This window comes from Oenanthe melanoleuca, chromosome 26 (genome assembly GCF_029582105.1).
Source record: "Oenanthe melanoleuca isolate GR-GAL-2019-014 chromosome 26, OMel1.0, whole genome shotgun sequence".
Lineage (NCBI taxonomy): Eukaryota > Metazoa > Chordata > Aves > Passeriformes > Muscicapidae > Oenanthe > Oenanthe melanoleuca.
The window spans coordinates 218,984-236,479 of NC_079359.1; the positions used below are offsets into that span (position 1 = coordinate 218,984).

At 54.2% G+C, this 17,496-nt stretch overlaps 1 protein-coding gene across 6 annotated transcripts; it reads right to left on the reverse strand.

Annotated features, from left to right (window-relative positions):
* Positions 1–1,720: 1,720 nt before the first annotated feature.
* Positions 1,721–16,565, reverse strand: TAFA3 (TAFA chemokine like family member 3). Of its 6 annotated transcripts, XM_056511528.1 has the most exons (8): positions 16,490–16,565; positions 12,131–12,215; positions 11,936–12,009; positions 11,746–11,842; positions 6,342–6,461; positions 4,075–4,224; positions 3,752–3,876; positions 1,728–2,461 (listed from the first exon to the last, which is right to left on the reverse strand). In XM_056511528.1, exons 2-8 carry the CDS (start codon positions 12,162–12,164, stop codon positions 2,450–2,452), a joined length of 612 nt encoding a protein of 203 aa, XP_056367503.1. In that variant the 5' UTR covers positions 12,165–12,215; positions 16,490–16,565; the 3' UTR covers positions 1,728–2,449. The 6 variants fall into 6 exon arrangements, with proteins under 6 accessions (XP_056367502.1, XP_056367503.1, XP_056367507.1 ...); XM_056511527.1 differs by having other exon boundaries at positions 1,721–2,461; positions 11,746–12,009; XM_056511532.1 differs by lacking the exon at positions 16,490–16,565 and having other exon boundaries at positions 11,746–11,864; positions 12,131–12,144.
* Positions 16,566–17,496: the final 931 nt, after the last annotated feature.

A 17,496-nucleotide genomic window follows, 5' to 3' on the forward strand; every position in this document is an offset into this window, starting at 1 on the left:
AGTTCAGCACAGTAGCCCAAAGCTGCACAAGGTGAGATCCCTGTGAGCAGCAGCCCTTGGAGAGCTCCTGTTCTGGGATGGCTTGGCATCACTGCTGACAGGTAACACTGATTTATAAAGTGGAAATAAATGAGCCTGCTCTGCAATTTCACCTAATTTCATCTCCCATTTCAACTTGCCATCTTTCAGCATAGTGCTGGGTGGTTAATTATGTTTCCATCTTATTTCTCTGGTAATACTGCACCTTGTACTGCTCTTTCATTTTACCTTTCATTTCACCTCCTAGCACAGCTCTAAATTTAGTCAGCTTGCAATTTGGGATATTTTATGCATTATGCTTTTAGTATTTGTAGGTAAAATGGAATCCTGGTCTTTTAATTCTCTCTCTAATAATTCTCCACCAAATCTTAATACAAAAGACTTTTTTTTCCCCCTGAAGACTAATTGAATGGGATGTAATTATAATACCCAGGGAGATGATATTGAAAGTTGTTAACTGTGACAGTTTCCTCCAACTAATCACCCCTCAGGCAACTTCAAATCTTGTCTGAGCCAGCTCCCAGCCAGCTGCTGCACAGATGTGCCAAGACAGAACTGGGCACAGGACTTCCCCTCTGAGATGGGGACTTGGGCACGGTGGATCTGGGGCCCTGTGTGAGACCCTGGGCTGTCCAAACTGCAGGGTCTGATTTGTCCTCCAGGGATAGCGTGGGCAGATGTAGAGAGGGAATTGGGGTGTCTGGGGACCATGAAGGCAGCACTGTCCCACTGAGGCAGCCAAGAGACAGGACAGCAAAGTCCTTGCCTCAGCCCAGAGATGTTCCCATCACCATCACCCTCCTCCTTGGTTTATTGCTCCTGCCAGGACCTTTTGTCTGCTTGGCCAAAGGAAAGCATTGAAAATGCAGTGAGAGGAAAAAGGGCAGAGGGCCAGAAGCTGTGGCAGGAGCATCCTTCCCTGGCTACTGAGGAGTCAGAAATCACACCAGCAATCCTGCAGGCTGCAGCGTTTTCCTTGGAAACACTTTTACCTGCCAGGAGAGGAGCAGCAATTTGCAGTTTTTGTGTACTCTGATGTTGTGAGAGCAGCGAGGCCAGCACTCAGTAGAGACACCAAGGGGCTATTTCCTCACTAAACTGTGCACTGCAGTAAATGAAAAATAAGCTTCAAGGGTACCTATTATGCAGACAATAAAATGTTTTTATACCAATGTAGCTGTCAACCCCAACACTTCCACAGAGTGGATCCTTCACATTATGAGCCAATTATGAAACTGCTCAGCCAAGAAGGGATGCTCCCATCTACAGCCTGATGTTTGCCGCTGGAAATAAGAGATAAGAGATTCCCTCTCTGCATTGGGCAGCCTGGGTTCCCAGAGGAGACAGGACCCTGGGTGGGGACCAAACAATCAGCGTCTGGGTGAGTAGGGGCAGCATCTACAGCATCATGGGGACATGGCACACAAAGCTGGAGGGATAGGGCAAGAGAAGCTCTCAGCAAAGCACTGTAGAAATTAATGCACTTTTCTTTAGGATCCCTATGAGCTAATCAGCCTTTGCTGGCCACAGCAGGCTTTCAGCTCTCGTCCAGAGCCACCACTGAACACGCTGGTTGGGATTGGGATGGCCAGGGCAGAGTCCCCAGCTTCTTCACCCCAGATTCAGCAGCATGAGAAACACTCCCAGAGCCTCCCTTGGCTGCTGAGTGAAAAAATCTTTTGCAGAGATTAAAATTACTTTATTATTTCACAGTCTGGTATTTACATCACATCTGGAGAGAGTATTTCATACCCCATTACAAAATCGTCTCAATAATGAGTCCTATGGTGAGAGCCATGGCAGGAGGCAGCAAACACCAGTGACCCCCCCAGTGCCACGGCCCCCCATCATCTGCAGCCCCTCCTGCACCAGCACATCCCTGCAGGCTCCCAGAGCAGCCCCAGGGACTCAGGGTCAGGCTGGAGCTCAGCAGCTGCTCTGGGGAACCCCAGGGCCAGCAGCCACATGGGGAAGGATTTCACAGAACCACTGACTTCCTGATTCCTGACTGCAGATTGGATTCAGCATCTCGGGAGACAGGGAAGGCGACTCACAGCAATGATTTCAGCCGTTCAGATAAAGCCCCTTTGGGGGCTGCTGCTTGTCTGTCTCTATTGTCAACAGCTCTTACACAGTGGGAGTATTTGATGTGGGGGGATTGGAGAATGAGCCCATTCCTTGGTTGGTGAAGGTGTCCACAGAGAAGGAGGGAACCGTGGAGGGAGGGGCTCTGGCAGCTGCACTTGGGTCCTGCCTGCAGTGCCCGGGGAAGGGGCTCAGCAGATGCTGGGGTGCAGTAGCTGTGTCAGTCCTGCAGCCATGGCAGACCTGGAGCCCCCAGCTCTGCAGGCACTGGCCACATCCTGTGCTCAGGGGAGCACCAGCACCACGCCAGGGCTTCTCACACAGGCTATCGAGTGACCTGCAGGGGAGAGCAGAAGTTATCAATGCATCCACTGATTCCCATCCATGGATTAGCAGCAAACAGCCTCGAGAGGTGCCAATAAGATTTGGTCTTCACTTCCATCTAATGGAGTGACCATTCCAAGTGGTTTGTGATTTCTGTGCTCTGGCTGCAGCTCCCACTGACCTCTGTCTGCACAGGGGGCTGAGATCAAATCCAGCACCATTCCAAAGTCACTAAAGTCACCCAGATTTACCAGAAGTCCCTCTGAAAACACAGGTCAGTGTTTCCAGACTCCCCAAGGAGGCCACAAGGCCCAGAAGGAGGCTGGCCATGGAGGGGTCTGGATGGGCAGGAGAGCAGAAACTCCTGAGTCCTACTCCCATTCCAGGTGGGAATGGGAGTGTGAGGCCCCAGTGAGAATTCAAGGCAGCAAAGCCAGAGCAGAGGCTTTGGGCTAAGTTAACTGGGGGAAACCAACCAAACAACATTAAAAGGGAAAAAGACAACCAGCTCAATGTGATGCTGCAGTTACTGGTCAGTGATGGATGCTCAGGGGAGGAGGAACCTTTTTGGATGTCCACAAAAACACTTTAGCATGAAAGTGCTTTCTGTGCAGAAAAATAATAGCAGCAATGAAAAAAATCCTGACATTGCTTAATACAATAATTCTGTGGTGGGGGACGTGGGGTGAGAAAAATGAAAGCATAAGGAATAATTACACTCAACAGTATGAACAATGATTACAAAATTATGCAATTGATTAACCATGGCATATATGTAATTACTAATGAGTTTGATAAAATTTTAATTACACCTTGTTCTTTGGGGCATTCAGCAAGCCATGAAAATAATAATTGTGTAGTGCTCTGTCACAAATGATTGCCTCAGGCAGGGGACAGGGACACATTCAGGGCTGTGCCACTGGGCTGGGAAGGGCGACTGCTGTCCCTGGGAAGCAGCCTGGACACCCTGGGAGCCCTGAGATGTTCCAGACACACACCTGGGATGTCTGCTCAGGGCTGAGCCATCCAACAGCAATCCACCCAAAAGAATCATCAACTGGAAAAGCTGTGGCACCCACTCAGGGTTGTGTCACACCTGCCAGCCCCTCCACCAGCAGTGACAAAAGTGCACAGCTCAGACCCTCTGCTCTGCCTCAGCGAGTCCTTTCCAGACAGTGGTAAGCTGCTCCTGAAGGAGCTGGAGCTCTCTCCTTGCCCACAGAACTGTGTGTGCTCTCCTGGGTTCTGCTTGCCCCAGCCTGGGGGGCACAGCTGGGCTCCCCCATCACCTGCCAGGACGTACCTTGGTTGTCTTGACTTTGTTGCCGCTGCTGCAGCTCCACCCCGAGAGGTCGGGCAGCACTTTGCATTCCTCCCCTTGGAGACACGGCTCCATCTGGCACCACCACTTGTGCAGCACGATGGAGGCTGGGGAGAGGAGGGCAGGGATCAGCCAGGCTGTGATATCCCGCGAGTGCCCAGTGAGAGTCCCCAAAAGGTGCCCCTTCCCCCTGCCCTGCTGCAGCCCGGGCAGGTCTCCTGTCAATGCCAGGGGCACGGACACCCCACAGCAGCTGTACCAGGTGTACAGGGGGTGGAAGGATGGGCTGCACACGGGACGCTCACCGTCCACGCAGGAGGGAGCTGCCCGTGTCGTCCCTGCCACCTGTCCTGGAAGACAGGAGCACTGCACCGTCTGCGAGCGCTCCTCGACCCTGTGCCTGTTGCAGCAGCGGTGAGCGGCGATGACTTCACACCTGCCGGGCTCCACCTGAGCTGCAGGGAGAGAAACAGCCTCGGTCAGAGCTCAGAGACCCCAGAGCACTGCTGGAGAGCCCTGAGAGAGACCCCAGTGCCTGAGAGAGACCCCAGAGCCCTGAGAGAGACCCCAGAACCTCGAGAGAGACCCCAGTGCCTGAGAGAGACCCCAGAGCATCGAGAGAGACCCCAGAGCCTGAGAGAGACCCCAGAGCCTCGAGAGAGACACCAGTGCCTGAGACCCCAGAACCTGAGAGAGACTCCAGAGCCCTGAGAGAGACCCCAGAGCCCTGAGAGAGACCCCAGAGCCTGAGAGAGACCCCAGAGCCTCGAGAGAGACACCAGTGCCTGAGACCCCAGAACCTGAGAGAGACTCCAGAGCCCTGAGAGAGACCCCAGAGCCCTGAGAGAGACCCCAGAGCCCTGAGACCCCAGAGCCTGAGAGAGACCCCAGTGCCTGAGAGAGACCCCAGAGCATCGAGAGAGACCCCAGTGCCTGAGAGAGACCCCAGAGCCTCGAGAGAGACCCCAGTGCCTGAGAGAGACCCCAGAGCCCTGAGAGAGACCCCAGTGCCTGAGAGAGACCCCAGAGCCTCGAGAGACCCCAGAGCCTCGAGAGAGACCCCAGAGCATCGAGAGAGACCCCAGAGCCTGAGAGACCCCAGTGCCTGAGAGAGCCCCCAGAGCCTGAGGGAGACCCCAGAGCCCTGAGAGAGACCCCAGAACCTCGAGAGAGACCCCAGTGCCTGAGAGAGACCCCAGAGCCTCGAGAGAGACCCCAGAGCCTGAGAGAGACCCCAGAGCCTGAGAGAGACCCCAGAGACCTGAGAGAGACCCCAGAGCCCTGAGAGAGACCCCAGAGCCTGAGAGAGACCCCAGAGCCCTGAGAGAGAGACCCCAGAGCCCTGAGAGAGACCCCAGAGCCTGAGAGAGACCCCAGAGCCCTGAGAGACTCCAGAGCCCTGAGAGAGACCCCAGAGCCTGAGAGAGACCCCAGAACCTCGAGAGAGACCCCAGAGCCTCGAGAGAGACCCCAGAGCCTGAGAGAGACCCCAGAGCCCTGAGAGAGACTCCAGAGCCCTGAGAGAGACCCCAGAGCCTGAGAGAGACCCCAGTGCCTGAGAGAGACCCCAGAGCCTCGAGAGAGACCCCGGAGCCTCGAGAGAGACCCCAGAGCCTCGAGAGAGACCCCGGAGCCTCGAGAGAGACCCCAGAGCATCGAGAGAGACCCCAGAGCCTGAGAGAGACCCCAGAACCTCGAGAGAGACCCCAGAGCCTGAGAGAGACCCCAGAGCCCTGAGAGAGACTCCAGAGCCCTGAGAGAGACCCCAGAGCCTGAGAGAGACCCCAGAGCCCTGAGAGAGACCCCAGTGCCTGAGAGAGACCCCAGAGCATCGAGAGACCCCAGAGCCTGAGAGAGATCCCAGAGCCCCGAGAGAGACTCCAGAGCCCTGAGAGAGACCCCAGAGCCTGAGAGAGACCCCAGAGCCCTGAGAGAGACCCCAGTGCCTGAGAGAGACCCCAGAGCCCAGAGAGAGACCTCAGAGCCCTGAGAGAGACCCCAGAGCCTCGAGAGAGACCCCAGAGCCTGAGAGAGACCCCAGAGTCCTGAGAGAGACCCCAGAGCCTGACAGAGACCCCAGAACCTCGAGAGAGACCCCAGAGCCTGAGAGAGACCCCAGAGTCCTGAGAGAGACCCCAGAGCCTGACAGAGACCCCAGAGCACTGCTGGCCTTCCCTGGCCACACTCTGTTGTGAGCTGTGCCCAAGGCATAGGAGAGCCCGCGCTGTGCCTCAGGAACAAGCCCCAGAGCTGCTGGTGACATCCATGTGTCATCCAGGGCACAGCATCTTCCCAGCCCACTTGTAAGGAAAAGTGGTGACTCCTGCTGCACAGCTCCTGCACCTGAGCTCTTGTTCCTACCAGCCCTCACACCCATACCGCCCTCCAAAATCCATCCCCTCTTGCCATGGCCAAGCCAAGAGCTTCATTGAAACTAACGAGCACATTAGCTCATTGCAGCTGATAATGAGATGCTCTTTGCTGCAAAAGGGGATGTGCCTTGTGCTGCTTTGGGCTTCAGGCAGAGTACCACCACCTCTGACCCCAGCTGCAGTCACTGCCTCCACCTCACCATCAGCCCCTGTGCCTGGAGAGGAAGGATTGGGACAGGTTTCCACCCTGCAGTGCCACAGAAATGTCATGGCGTCCATCAGCAGTCCAAGATGTTCTGCTGCTCCCCCTCCAAGTGCCACTAAAATATTAAGGAAAATAGAAAACTACTGTGTTGGCTGATCACCTCTGGGATCAGAGTTTAGAGCTGGTCAGCATCTCAAATCAGTGCTTGGGCTGGGTAAGGGCCCACACAAGCAAATACAGATCAGCCAGAAAGGGCTGGGAGACTCCACTGCCCAGAGATCCCTGCAGCTCCTGCTTAATGAGCACTGAGGAGCAGTGCAGAGCCACACCTGGGCGTGCCCTGGGTCCCGTGGGTCACCAGGAACACGCTTTTATTCCCTAGCCAGCAGGAACCAAGCTGGGCAGAGGACAGGAAAGCTGCAGGAAAGCTCCAGCCAGAGACAGAGCAGGGTGTGAGGAGCTGCCAGTACAGAGCCCTGTGCCGTGCACCCACCACGCAGTGCTCAATGGGCTGCGCCATCACCATGTCTTTATTGCTCTTTCATGGTCATTTTCTCTTAATGAAACCTTACTTTCATTTCTGTCCATAATAATTACACAATTATTATATAGAATATTTTGTAATAGCATCTCTGGCCACAAATTTTATCTTCCATTTGAAATGCCATAGTAATTCAGCTTTAATAATGAATTCCATTCTTTTTGTATAAAGAAATGGTAGACTTCAGTAAAAGTCAAAAGGAAAGCAACTCTTAGCAGAGTTTATGCTTCGTGGGATTTTTCAGATAACCTGAGGAAGAAGTAGAGGTCCTTGGCTTTGGCTGCCTATGAGCCCACACTCCTGGCCCACTGTGGTCCAGGACACAAGGAGTCACTCATCCGCCCCGTGCATCTCACCAGAGAATTTCACACCTTCAAGCCTCAGTGTTAACACATAGTTATGGTTTTGACTCATTTTCAGAAAAGCTTCATTAGCAGAGCTCTTCCCAGGAGGGCTGCCCAGGAAACCCCTTGCTCCCTTGCATTCCTGCCCATTTTCAGCTAATTTTAAAAGGTTCAGCCGGGGGAGAGCCAGGCAGAACTGAGAAGTCGCTCATTACAACCATGCAAATCCAGTTTGCTAACGTGTCAAAGCCCTTTTAATTTGCTCAGAAAGGTGCAGCTCAGAGATAAAGAGAAATTTGACTCCCTCTGCCTTACTGCAGCAGCTGAGTGTAGGCACTGCGGTCCTGGACCTGCAGCCTCAGAGCCCTAGAGGGAGAGCTGCCTGTGTGGGGCAGGTACCCCAGTGCCCTGGCACAGCCCCAGTGCCCTGGGACAGCCACAGAGCCATGGCACAGCCCCAGAGCCACGGCATAGCCCCTGGCACAGCCCCAGATCTCTGGCACAGCCCCAGAGCCATGGCACAGCCACAGAGCCCTGGCACAGCCCCACAGCCATGGCACAGCCCCAGTGCCCTGGCACAGCCACAGAGCCTTGGCACAGCCACAGAGCCCTGGCACAGCCCCTGGCACAGCCCCTGGCACAGCCCCAGAGCCATGGCAGAGCCCCACAGCCATGGAACAGCCCCAGAGCCATGGCACAGCCACAGAGCCATGGCACAGCCCCTGGCACAGCCCCTGGAACAGCCCCAGAGCCATGGCACAGCCCCTGGCACAGCCACAGAGCCCTGGCACAGCCCCTAGCACAGCCCCTGGTGCAGCCACACAGCCCCACAGCTCTGCCCTACTGATGGCACAGCTGAAGGAGCAGCACGCAGCCCCACGACCCATCCTGCTCTCACAAAATACTTCCATTTGCCTAAAGGTCGTAGAACTGTGGAATCAGACTGGTTTGGATTGGAAAGGACCTTAAAGATCACATTGTTCCACGCCCTGCCATGACAGGGACCTCTTCCACCAGAACAGGGTACTCCAAGCCCCCTCCAGCCTGGCCCTAGACATTTCCAGGGATGTGTTCAAGGACACCCTGTGCAAGGGCTCCCCACCCTTACAGCAAAGAATTTCTTCTGAACATCTAATTAAAACCTGTCTCCTGCCAGTTTAAAACCATTCCCCAAGGCATTGTCTTATGACCATCTGGCACCCTGCCCTAGGACACGGTGCCACTGGAGATTTGTCCCCTCCAGTGCCAGCCCAGCCCTGGCAGCAGGGCACAGAGCCCATGGCACTGGGGCAGAGGGGACATGCCCACGGGGTAAGGGCCATCCCAGCTGGCACAAAGCACCTCAGCTCCAGCACACCAGGGTCACTTGTCTCCCCACAGGCAATGTGAGCTGTGCCAGACCCCAGCAGTCACAGGAGTGTGGGGGTTTGTGACTGAGAGCACAGAAAGCCCTCTGCCTCAGGTACAGCAATTCCCAGCACACCAGAGGAGGTGAGCATCCCCAGGAGGGATCCAGCAGGAGAGCAGTGTCCAGAGCTCTCCTGTCCCACACCTGGGAAATGTGAGCAGGGAGGCTGAGCCCTGAGCAGTGCGAGAAACCAGACCAGAGCTCCCTGCAGCTGCCTCTCCTTTCACTGAGCAGCAGGAAACTTGGAACAAAATGCATATCAGATGGATGGTGTGTTTAACAGCGACAGCAGGAAACCTCCCGGGAGCCTGGGATAAGCCAGAGCTTCTGGCATGCTTCTCCCTCCCATTTAACTGGTATTTCCCCACTGGAACCCTTTCTAAGAAGACACAGCTTATCTCGTGGAGCCATAAAAGAATTTTTAGAGCAAAAGGCTTTTGAATCCTGCATGAAAAATAAAATAAAAATGCTGTCATACTCTGGTTGACCTTCAAATGAGCAGCAGAACATGGGTTTTTATGGCATGACCTGAAATGACACATTTTGAGTGTCTCAGGGAGCGTAGGCACAACTCCACATGTTCAGTGTAAAATACTGCTTGCGGTGGAGAACTACAAAATGAAGAGATGTTGGATGCATGTCAGTGCCAGGCAATGCCCAGAGAACCTCATTTCCCAAAAGAAAAAAATCCCAGCTGACTTAAATCTCTTCTGTTCAGGTTGAGTGATGAACATAAACAAAGGCAAAGACAGCCCTTTGATTATCAGCATTGGAAGGTGCTGGGGCCACCTTAGTGAGAGCTGGATCCAGACATTCCAGGTCTTGTTCATCATGGAGACCTCACCATGTTACACAGGGGATTAAACTGCTGGTGAACCATTACTCACCAAGGAGTCTCCTATTCTGTTTCCAAAGGACTGTGCTTGATTCATGGGGCCCTTTAAATCCAACACATTCTGCAGGAAGCAGAGCTTTACTTGGACAGAGCAGTATCTCCACAAGCTGGGTGGGCACAAGGGATGTTAGCACATGGTATGATTTGTGTGCAGGGCCAGGAGTTGGACTCAGTGACAGGGCCAGGAGCTGGACTCAGTGACCCTTGTGGGTCTCCTCCAACTGAAGATATTCTGTAATTCTATTATCAGATCTGGTTGCCACAGTCAGATGTGTCCCTGGACAGTAACAGAGGGTTTACATGTGGACTCTCCAAGAAATTTGTAAGTTTAAGGTCACAATTAAAGACCTTCCTCTTCTATTGATCATTTTTAGGTGGTTTTACCTATGAATAAACACAGTTGTTTAATGGGATGAAAGCTCTGGATGCATCTGTCCCTCAGCATCTCTGATTCTCTCAGGCATCAGTGACAGTTTTCCCTGTTCAACTCCACACACAAATATAACTGCAGCTTCCTCGGACACAAATGTTACTGCCACTGAGAATGCAGCTTTATGAAAATAGCATTATCATACAGCATGATGTTTCAAACATAACCTTCACCGAAAACTGTCCCAAATGCAGAAAGAGCAGGAGAATAAAGCCCATGAACTCAGCAAGCTCAGAGCTCACCCTGCTGCACCCCCTGCCATTGCCAGGGCCATTCCACTAGAGCAGGCTGCTCAGAGCCCTTTCCAGCCTGGCCTGGGACACTTGCAGGGATGGGGTGTCAGGGTTAGGGCAGGGGAAGGGCAGGTGACTGCTGACTGCTGGGTGAGGGAGCCACTCCAGGAGATGTGGTTTGGTTTTGAGCAATGCTGGTGAGGATTACAGGATTAGAACTGCTTTAACTGCCAGGAAAAAATGACAGAAATAGGACAGGGTCAGGTGTGGGGTCAATCAAGAGCATGAATGGTTTCAAATTAACCCATAAATGTTCTTTCCAAGCAGAGGCACATGGAGCAGGCAGCAGAATGTGAGTGTTTGCCTGTGCTGCCAGGTGCACAGCTCTGCAGTAACTTCAGCAACACCAGTACCACCAGTACCACCAGTACCACCAGTACCACAGTACCACAGTACACAGTACCACCTCCCCACATGTGCTCCCACCGTGCTCCAAGGAGCGCCCAGCCCTGGGTCCCCCTGGCCCATCAGGCTCCTGTGCCAAGGAGGATGGGCACAAAGGGCTGAGCACAATGCAGATGCTTCTCTAGTCCGGACACAAACTTCAAACATGGGTTCACATAACCCCTCCAAAAAATCACATTCATGCCACAAAGCAGAATCCCACTGCTCAGAGAGGAAATCTCTTATTCACAGCTGGTAATAACAAATGAACATCTCAGAGCCACAGTGGTGTTTTCCAGTAAGACTTTCAGTTCTACACCACTTTACATTTGTTCCATCTTTCTAGATGATCTTTGCAACCAGGGGGATGACAATTTTTATTTCTAATGAAAACCTGGAGAGTGTCCACCACATAACAAGTGGGGTTTGTGATACTCACAGCAACTAGGGTGAAAAGATTTACATCCACTGCTCACAGAGCAAGAATTACTGCAATAACAGATTCACAGATGTATCAGATGTGTATATGGATCATGGTATGTGTCTCAGATTTTGCTACAGACATGAAGAAATTCCTTCTTTAACTCCTCAGACCACCCCAACTCACCAAGCCACTGGTTTTAAATTCCCCATAATGAGTATTCCCAACTCCTAACTCCAAGGAGCAGCTTTACAGCCCTCTGGCTGCCTGTTCCTGCCCATCTCAAAGCAGCAGTCCTGGGAGTTCCCTGCACACAGGGACATTGCAGATGCCAATCCAACAGCTGGCACAGCTGGCACAGTGTTGGTGCCTCTGGGTGTCTGTTTGCTGGATGCTGCCCCACACATCTGGAACACTCATCCTTGCTGCCCAGAGCCCAGAGCCAGGGATGCACACTGAGCTCCCTGAGGCTGTCAGCATTTGGTCCCCAGAAAGACGCCTGCCTGCTCCTGGTGTGCTCCACAGCCTCAAACTTCTCCTCCCCCACCAAGAAATTCAGACAGAACTTCACTAAGCATCTCATCCCCACCTCAGGCACCCTGTGAAGACCCCAAAGTGCTGCCATTCTCACGGGGACCCAGACAATTGAACAAGCACGTGACAAAGCAGACTTGCTCCCCTACCTGAATGGCTCCTGTGCTGCTGCGTGGAGGCCAGCGTCAGTCGTCCCCACAGCGTGGTAAGGCAGAGACTGAGCACCAAAACCCATCTGCTCAGGCTCTGCGTATCTCTCTCACTCATTCTACCAAAAAGAAGAAGAGATATGTGGAGGAAGAGGGACTGAAGAGGGCTGGGAGGTGCAGATCCACTCACCAATGCTTCTGCAGGCAGTGGAATGACTCCTGAATGCTGTGAGCACTGGGGTGTCCTGGCTGGGGGACAGGGCCCTGGGAGATGAAGTGATTCACCCACCACCCTCAGATGACCTCAAACTTCAGCAGCAGCACAGGCCATCTCAGCAGGACAGAAAAGATCCCACCCACAGGGGTAGAGGTGAGTGAGGGTTACCTTTCACTGGGGATTCACGCTCACATCTGTGCATCTGCCAGCCTCAGGCGGGTCAGGGCTTTGCAAGGAGCAGACATCAGCACATCTGAAAGGAGAAAAAGGACATGGGCAGGGATATCTGCCACCACTGTGTCCCTGGGAGTGGCTGGGGACACCTGGGAATCCCACCAGGCCCAATTCAGTACATACTCTTGGGTGCACAAGCATGTGCCCATCCCAGCACTGGAACTTCTGCAGGAGCTCAGCCCATAACCCTGCTCACCCTCTGAACAGCAGCACCTGCAGAGCTGCTCCTCATTCTTACTGCTGAGAGCACAAAACCGGGTCCTTTATAGCAAGTTATTAGAGCAGATGACAAACACTGAATGCACACCCAGAATGTGTGGGAAGAGCCAGAGCAGATCAGCAGTGAGTGATTTCAGGTTCTGCCTCTCCTGTGCACGATTACCTGCTGTTACTGTCCTTGTGCCACTGAGTTCCTTGCAGGGTTTGGCATTTGCAAACCACTCGCTGACAGACACAAGGATGGGCTGATCCTGCTGGGTGTCCTGGAGCCAGCACCCCACAGGAACTGGGCAGCTGATTGCCAGTGGGGGACACAGAGCCCATAGCACTGCCAGGACCTGCCAGGACCTGCAGTCCACTCTCCCAGCACATCATCTTCTGGGGCTGCTCCTCCTTCCAGCACAGAAGCCAAATTCGTGCAGCCACACACCCAAAAGTGCATTGGCTACCCCTGGACACACCTCCTGGCACCGCTCCCACTCCAGGAAGCACGTGCTGGGAAGAAGCCAGGTTTTACATCATGTAGAGCCCCTAAGGAAAAATGTAAATCCAAAAGGTTTTGTATTTTACTGCTGAGTTCTTTAGATGTGTTCTCTTCACTATTTACAGGCACAGCCCTCCAGGTGGGAGCAGCTTGGCAGGCAGCAGCACCAACAGCAACGTCACTGCTCGGCTCCTGCCAGGACATGGAGACCTCCCAGCCTCCACATCCCTCTGGGGTCTAACAGCTCCAGCAAACAGCCATTTCCCCCAAAAAATCTTAGTGCTGGATCATAACTTACTAACAAGCTGCCACAAAGATGAGTGGTGATGACACTGAGGTTGGGGAGAGCTGCCAGGACCAGCAGCAGCTGCCAGGGTACCCCTGCCCTGTGCCAACCTTGCCCCCACAGTCCCCTCCAGGGCAGTGCAGAGTTCCAGCAGTGCACTGGACAAACCCACACCTCCCAGAGAATAAGTCATCACTTTTCAACCGTGTTTGAAATTTCTGTCTGCTCTGGACCACAAGACAGTGAAACCACTGACTCCTCTAATGAGTATCCAGGACATAACATGCTGATATTTTTAATCAAAACAAAGTGATTTGAAGAGGTAAAAAGGACCTTTCTTGTTTTGAAGCATGTAAAAATGAATTTTCCCGTTTTAAACTGACATTTCAAACTGAAAAGTGCTTCATTCCAAAGTGGTGATTTAAAGTGATATTTTACACTTTGATTCTCCCATCTGGAAAACAAAAATCAGAAAATGTCACCAAAAGTGTTGACATTTGCCCAGGAAAAAGCTAAGGTGTATTGTCAAACCCACATATTTTATGCTGAAAAAGAAGTTAGAGAAAGGAAATACTTCTAATCACTGCTGTGGGGTGGTCAGCTTGGCCAGGAGCAGACTGAAGAGTGGCTGGATCATCCCACTTGCTGTCCTGACTCCATCCCTGCCCACTGGGCGAGGAGGGGCTCTCCTGTTCCAGCCCCTCCACTGCCAGAAAGAATCCAGTATGGCTCAATGTGCAAGAAAACCCCTGCTCCTCGAGGTGATGGGACGGGACTGAGACTCTCTCCTGCAAACCCACAGAATATGCTCTGCACGAGGCTTCTCAGAGGAGGATCATACAACAGCCAGAACTGTTGGACTCCCTTTGGAGAGGTGACAGCCCACTGTGTAAATACTGATGTCAGCTCAAAGCACATACTGTTTGCTCAATGCCAAAGCAAACAGCTCTCTCAGCTGCTCAGTCCTTCACCCCAGCCCAGAGCCTCACACTGCTCCAGCCATGCCCTGCTGCACCCCCAGGAGCTGAGACAGGCACACAGCTGTCCTGCCCCAGGATGGGGCACATCCAGCAGCCAGGTGTGAGGACAGCACCAATGCCAGTGCAATTTTTGCAACAGGGAATCCCCAGTGCCAACCAACCTCCCACACACCTTCCAGCAGAGCAGCCAGGTCCCCACCAGGACACCCTGGCTTTTCCTGGCTGCTGCTCCATCCCAGGCCCCAGAGCACACACCAGAGTCACTCTGGAGCAGCCCATCTCCACAGGACCCTCCAGGCCATGTGAGTTTCCAGGACACATCCCTAAACCTCTCAGCTGGACCAAAAGCCAGCACTCCACTGGCTGCTCCATCCACAGAGGACAGCAACATGCTCCCAGTGCAGAGTATATTTAGCTCAGAAAGGCTGAGCTATTTGCCATAGCCAGGGAAGCATAAATAAATTAAGGTGTTATCAATAATGCAATCCACACTGTCCATGCCACACTCCAAAGTGAAACCACTGAGCTGAGCAGGAGCCACGCTGGTGGCCAGGAGAGCACATGTGGTTCAGGGCAGCATGAGGACCAGGTGCCTCCAGTGCTCCATGCTGGCAGAGACACTCAGAGCTCCCACTCATGCCCAAACTCCCATCAGAAAAAACAGCTCTGCAGAAATTGGTGTTTTGACAGTTACCAACCTCCAGTGTCGTGAGATTACAACTACAAATGTTTGGTCTGACTTGAGATTTTTCAGCCTGGAATGTCAGTGAAATGAAGAGTGGTATTCTGGCATGTCAAAACACTTAATTTTGATTGAAAGTCTCAGTATTCTCCATTCTGTTATGCACTGTTTGGAATTTTGCGTATTTTTTAGCTGCTTTTGCCTTTTGGGTCTGAGCCAGGACCTGAAGGAACTGTCAAATTCCCCAATCTCTCAGACTATCAATCTCAGCTGCAACCAGTGTCCTTTTGCACACTTCATTTTAGCTCTTAATTGAGACAATCACAATGGTCCAGGCCCAAAGATGTGCTCATGAGGGCAGCATGAAGCAAAGAGGGAAAGAGGTGGCCTGGGGTCACAGAGAAACACAAAGGACTCCTTCCTCTAAGCGTGCTCCTTCATCCTCTTCTCTACACCGATTTATTTCCGGCTTCTTGCTCGTTCCTCCAGCATCTGCAACATTTCCTTCCCAGCCAAGATGAGCAGGAGAGTTTTTAATTCCACCCAAGCATGGCCCTGTTCCTGCTCACTCACAGGTGGATCCCACTGCCATTGGCATTTTGAAGGTCAGCTCTGCCAGCAGTCTAAACCTCATCCAGTGCAGGATTGTTTCCCAAGGGATACAACATCTCACCAGTGCAGGCTCTTTGCTGGGGTGTGGGTGTCCCAGCACAGGTGAGCTCTTTCAGGTAAAGGGCACCCCAGGTCTCTCCCTGCAACAAAAGGGGTGGCTGGTGAGCAGCAGGAGCCTCTTGCTTCCCTGCCTGGGCACCCAGCATGGACAAACTCCTGACTCCAGAATGGGACTGGTACAGCTCAGTTCTCCTCTGGGCCACCTCTGCTCGCGGTGATGGGGGCATCTGACCCCTGCTCAACCTGTGCCCCTCGAGCCACCCCATGGGCACTGGCTGCCGGTGCCACTGCCCTACTCCATCCTGGCTGCAGGAGCTACAGCAGAGAGGGAGGAAGAAGAGGAAGATTAAAGCCCCCATCCCACCCTGTCCTGCTCAAGGCTTTGGCTGCAGGGACAGCTGATGCTGAAGGCGGCAGCAGTTGGGATCCATGGCCCCTTCCAGAGTAAAGGAGCATCCTCGGCTGCAGAACCTGGGATCTCTCCAGTAGCTTCGCAGTGCCGGCAAAACAGCATCCGTGACGAGCCCAGCCCCGGGGCCGGTGGCCGGACAGGGCCCCAGCGAGTCCGAATCCCCAGCCGGGCCGGGCAGGGACCGACCGCCGCTGCTGTCGGAGCCGCCGGTAACGGGATGAAGGGCAGAGCCGGCCCCAAGAAACTCACTGCACGGCACCGGAGAGTCCCGGAGGCCGGCGGGGGACCGGGACGCGCGGGGACCGGGACAAGCGACGCCGGGCAACGGCCTGAGGCGGCCGGCGGAGCCGGGAGCTCTGGACCGGCATCCCGGTGCCGCCGGTGCTCGCTGCGCCCGATCCCAGCGGGGCTCGATCCCGGCGGTCCCGATCCCGGCTGCCCTGCCCTCGCCGGGACTCAGCGTCCCCTCGGAGCGGCGCGGGGCGGGCGCTCGGAACTGCCGCGGGACTCGCCCCGGGGGCGCCGACTCCTTCCCCCCGCCGAACTTTTCGCACGTACCTGCCAGAGGGCTCGGTGCGGCCGGGGGCCGCCGCTGCCCATGGCCGGGGCCGCTCCGCTGCGCTGCGCTCAGCGCGCGGGCAGCGCCGGGCGCGGGGCTGGGCGGGGGCGGCAACGCGGGGCGAGCGGAGCCCGCGCAGCCGGGCGGCACGAAGGGGCGCAGCGCCGCCTGCTGCTGCTGCCACGGCCCGGGGACCGGCCTGCGATCCGGGCTGGCACTGGCACCGGCTGCTCACCGAGCCCCCGCCCGCGCGGGCGCTGCCCCGCCCCGGTGAGTCCCGGTGCCCGTCAATGCGGTCGGGGAGGAGGAATGGGCAGAGACAATTTACCAGAAAAATTGCTTACACACACAACCTCTTTCCCCACTGCCTTCCCCCGCTCCCACCACATTGTTTCAGGAAGCATTCCTGCAGGAACTTGTTTATTTGTCAGGCCACTCTTTCCACGCCGCGCTCAGCACAACGGAAATAACAAATGTCAAGCAGGGTCACAGAAGTCAGTCTGGAAACTGCCATTTCCTTCTTTCCAAGGAGAGCATCCTGGTGACTCAGCAGTCCGGGGCAGACTGGCAGTCCCACAGCAGGGAGACACATCTGCTGGAGAATTTTCAGCCTTAATAACAAGATGATATTGCACTCAGAACATCCAAGAGCACCCCATGTGTGACCAGTGGCTAGACAGGGATGCTGTGAGGGAAAGAGGAGCTATGCATGCTGGAGAGGAGCCAGAGGGGTACTGGCCTCAGGCTGGAAGGGACCTTAGAGGTCACCTATTTCCAACCCCTCAGGAAGGGACCTTAAAGACAACCTCGTTCCAACCTCCCACCGTGGGCAGGGATGCTGCCCAGTAGACCAGGTCCTGAAAGGTACTGAATGAGCTTTAAGGTGCAATGAAGACCATAAATCTTGAGGTTAGAAGGTGGCAATCAGGTACCACTGAGTCACTTCTATACTGTGATCCTAATAATCTGGTACAATTTGAAGGTCTCTGGCTGAAGACGGCTAAAG

Bases quoted from the DNA above. Each gene is read 5' to 3' on its own strand.
- TAFA3 (XM_056511527.1), bottom strand. From the start codon at position 12,164: ATGCACAGATGTGAGCGTGAATCCCCAGTGAAAG. The intron at 6,462-11,745 runs GTAGGGGAGCAA...TTAATATTTTAG, and splicing joins GCAGCACAGGAGCCATTCAG to TGGCACTTGGAGGGGGAGCA. The intron at 4,225-6,341 runs GTGAGGTGGAGG...CTCTCCCTGCAG, and splicing joins TCCAGGCACAGGGGCTGATG to CTCAGGTGGAGCCCGGCAGG.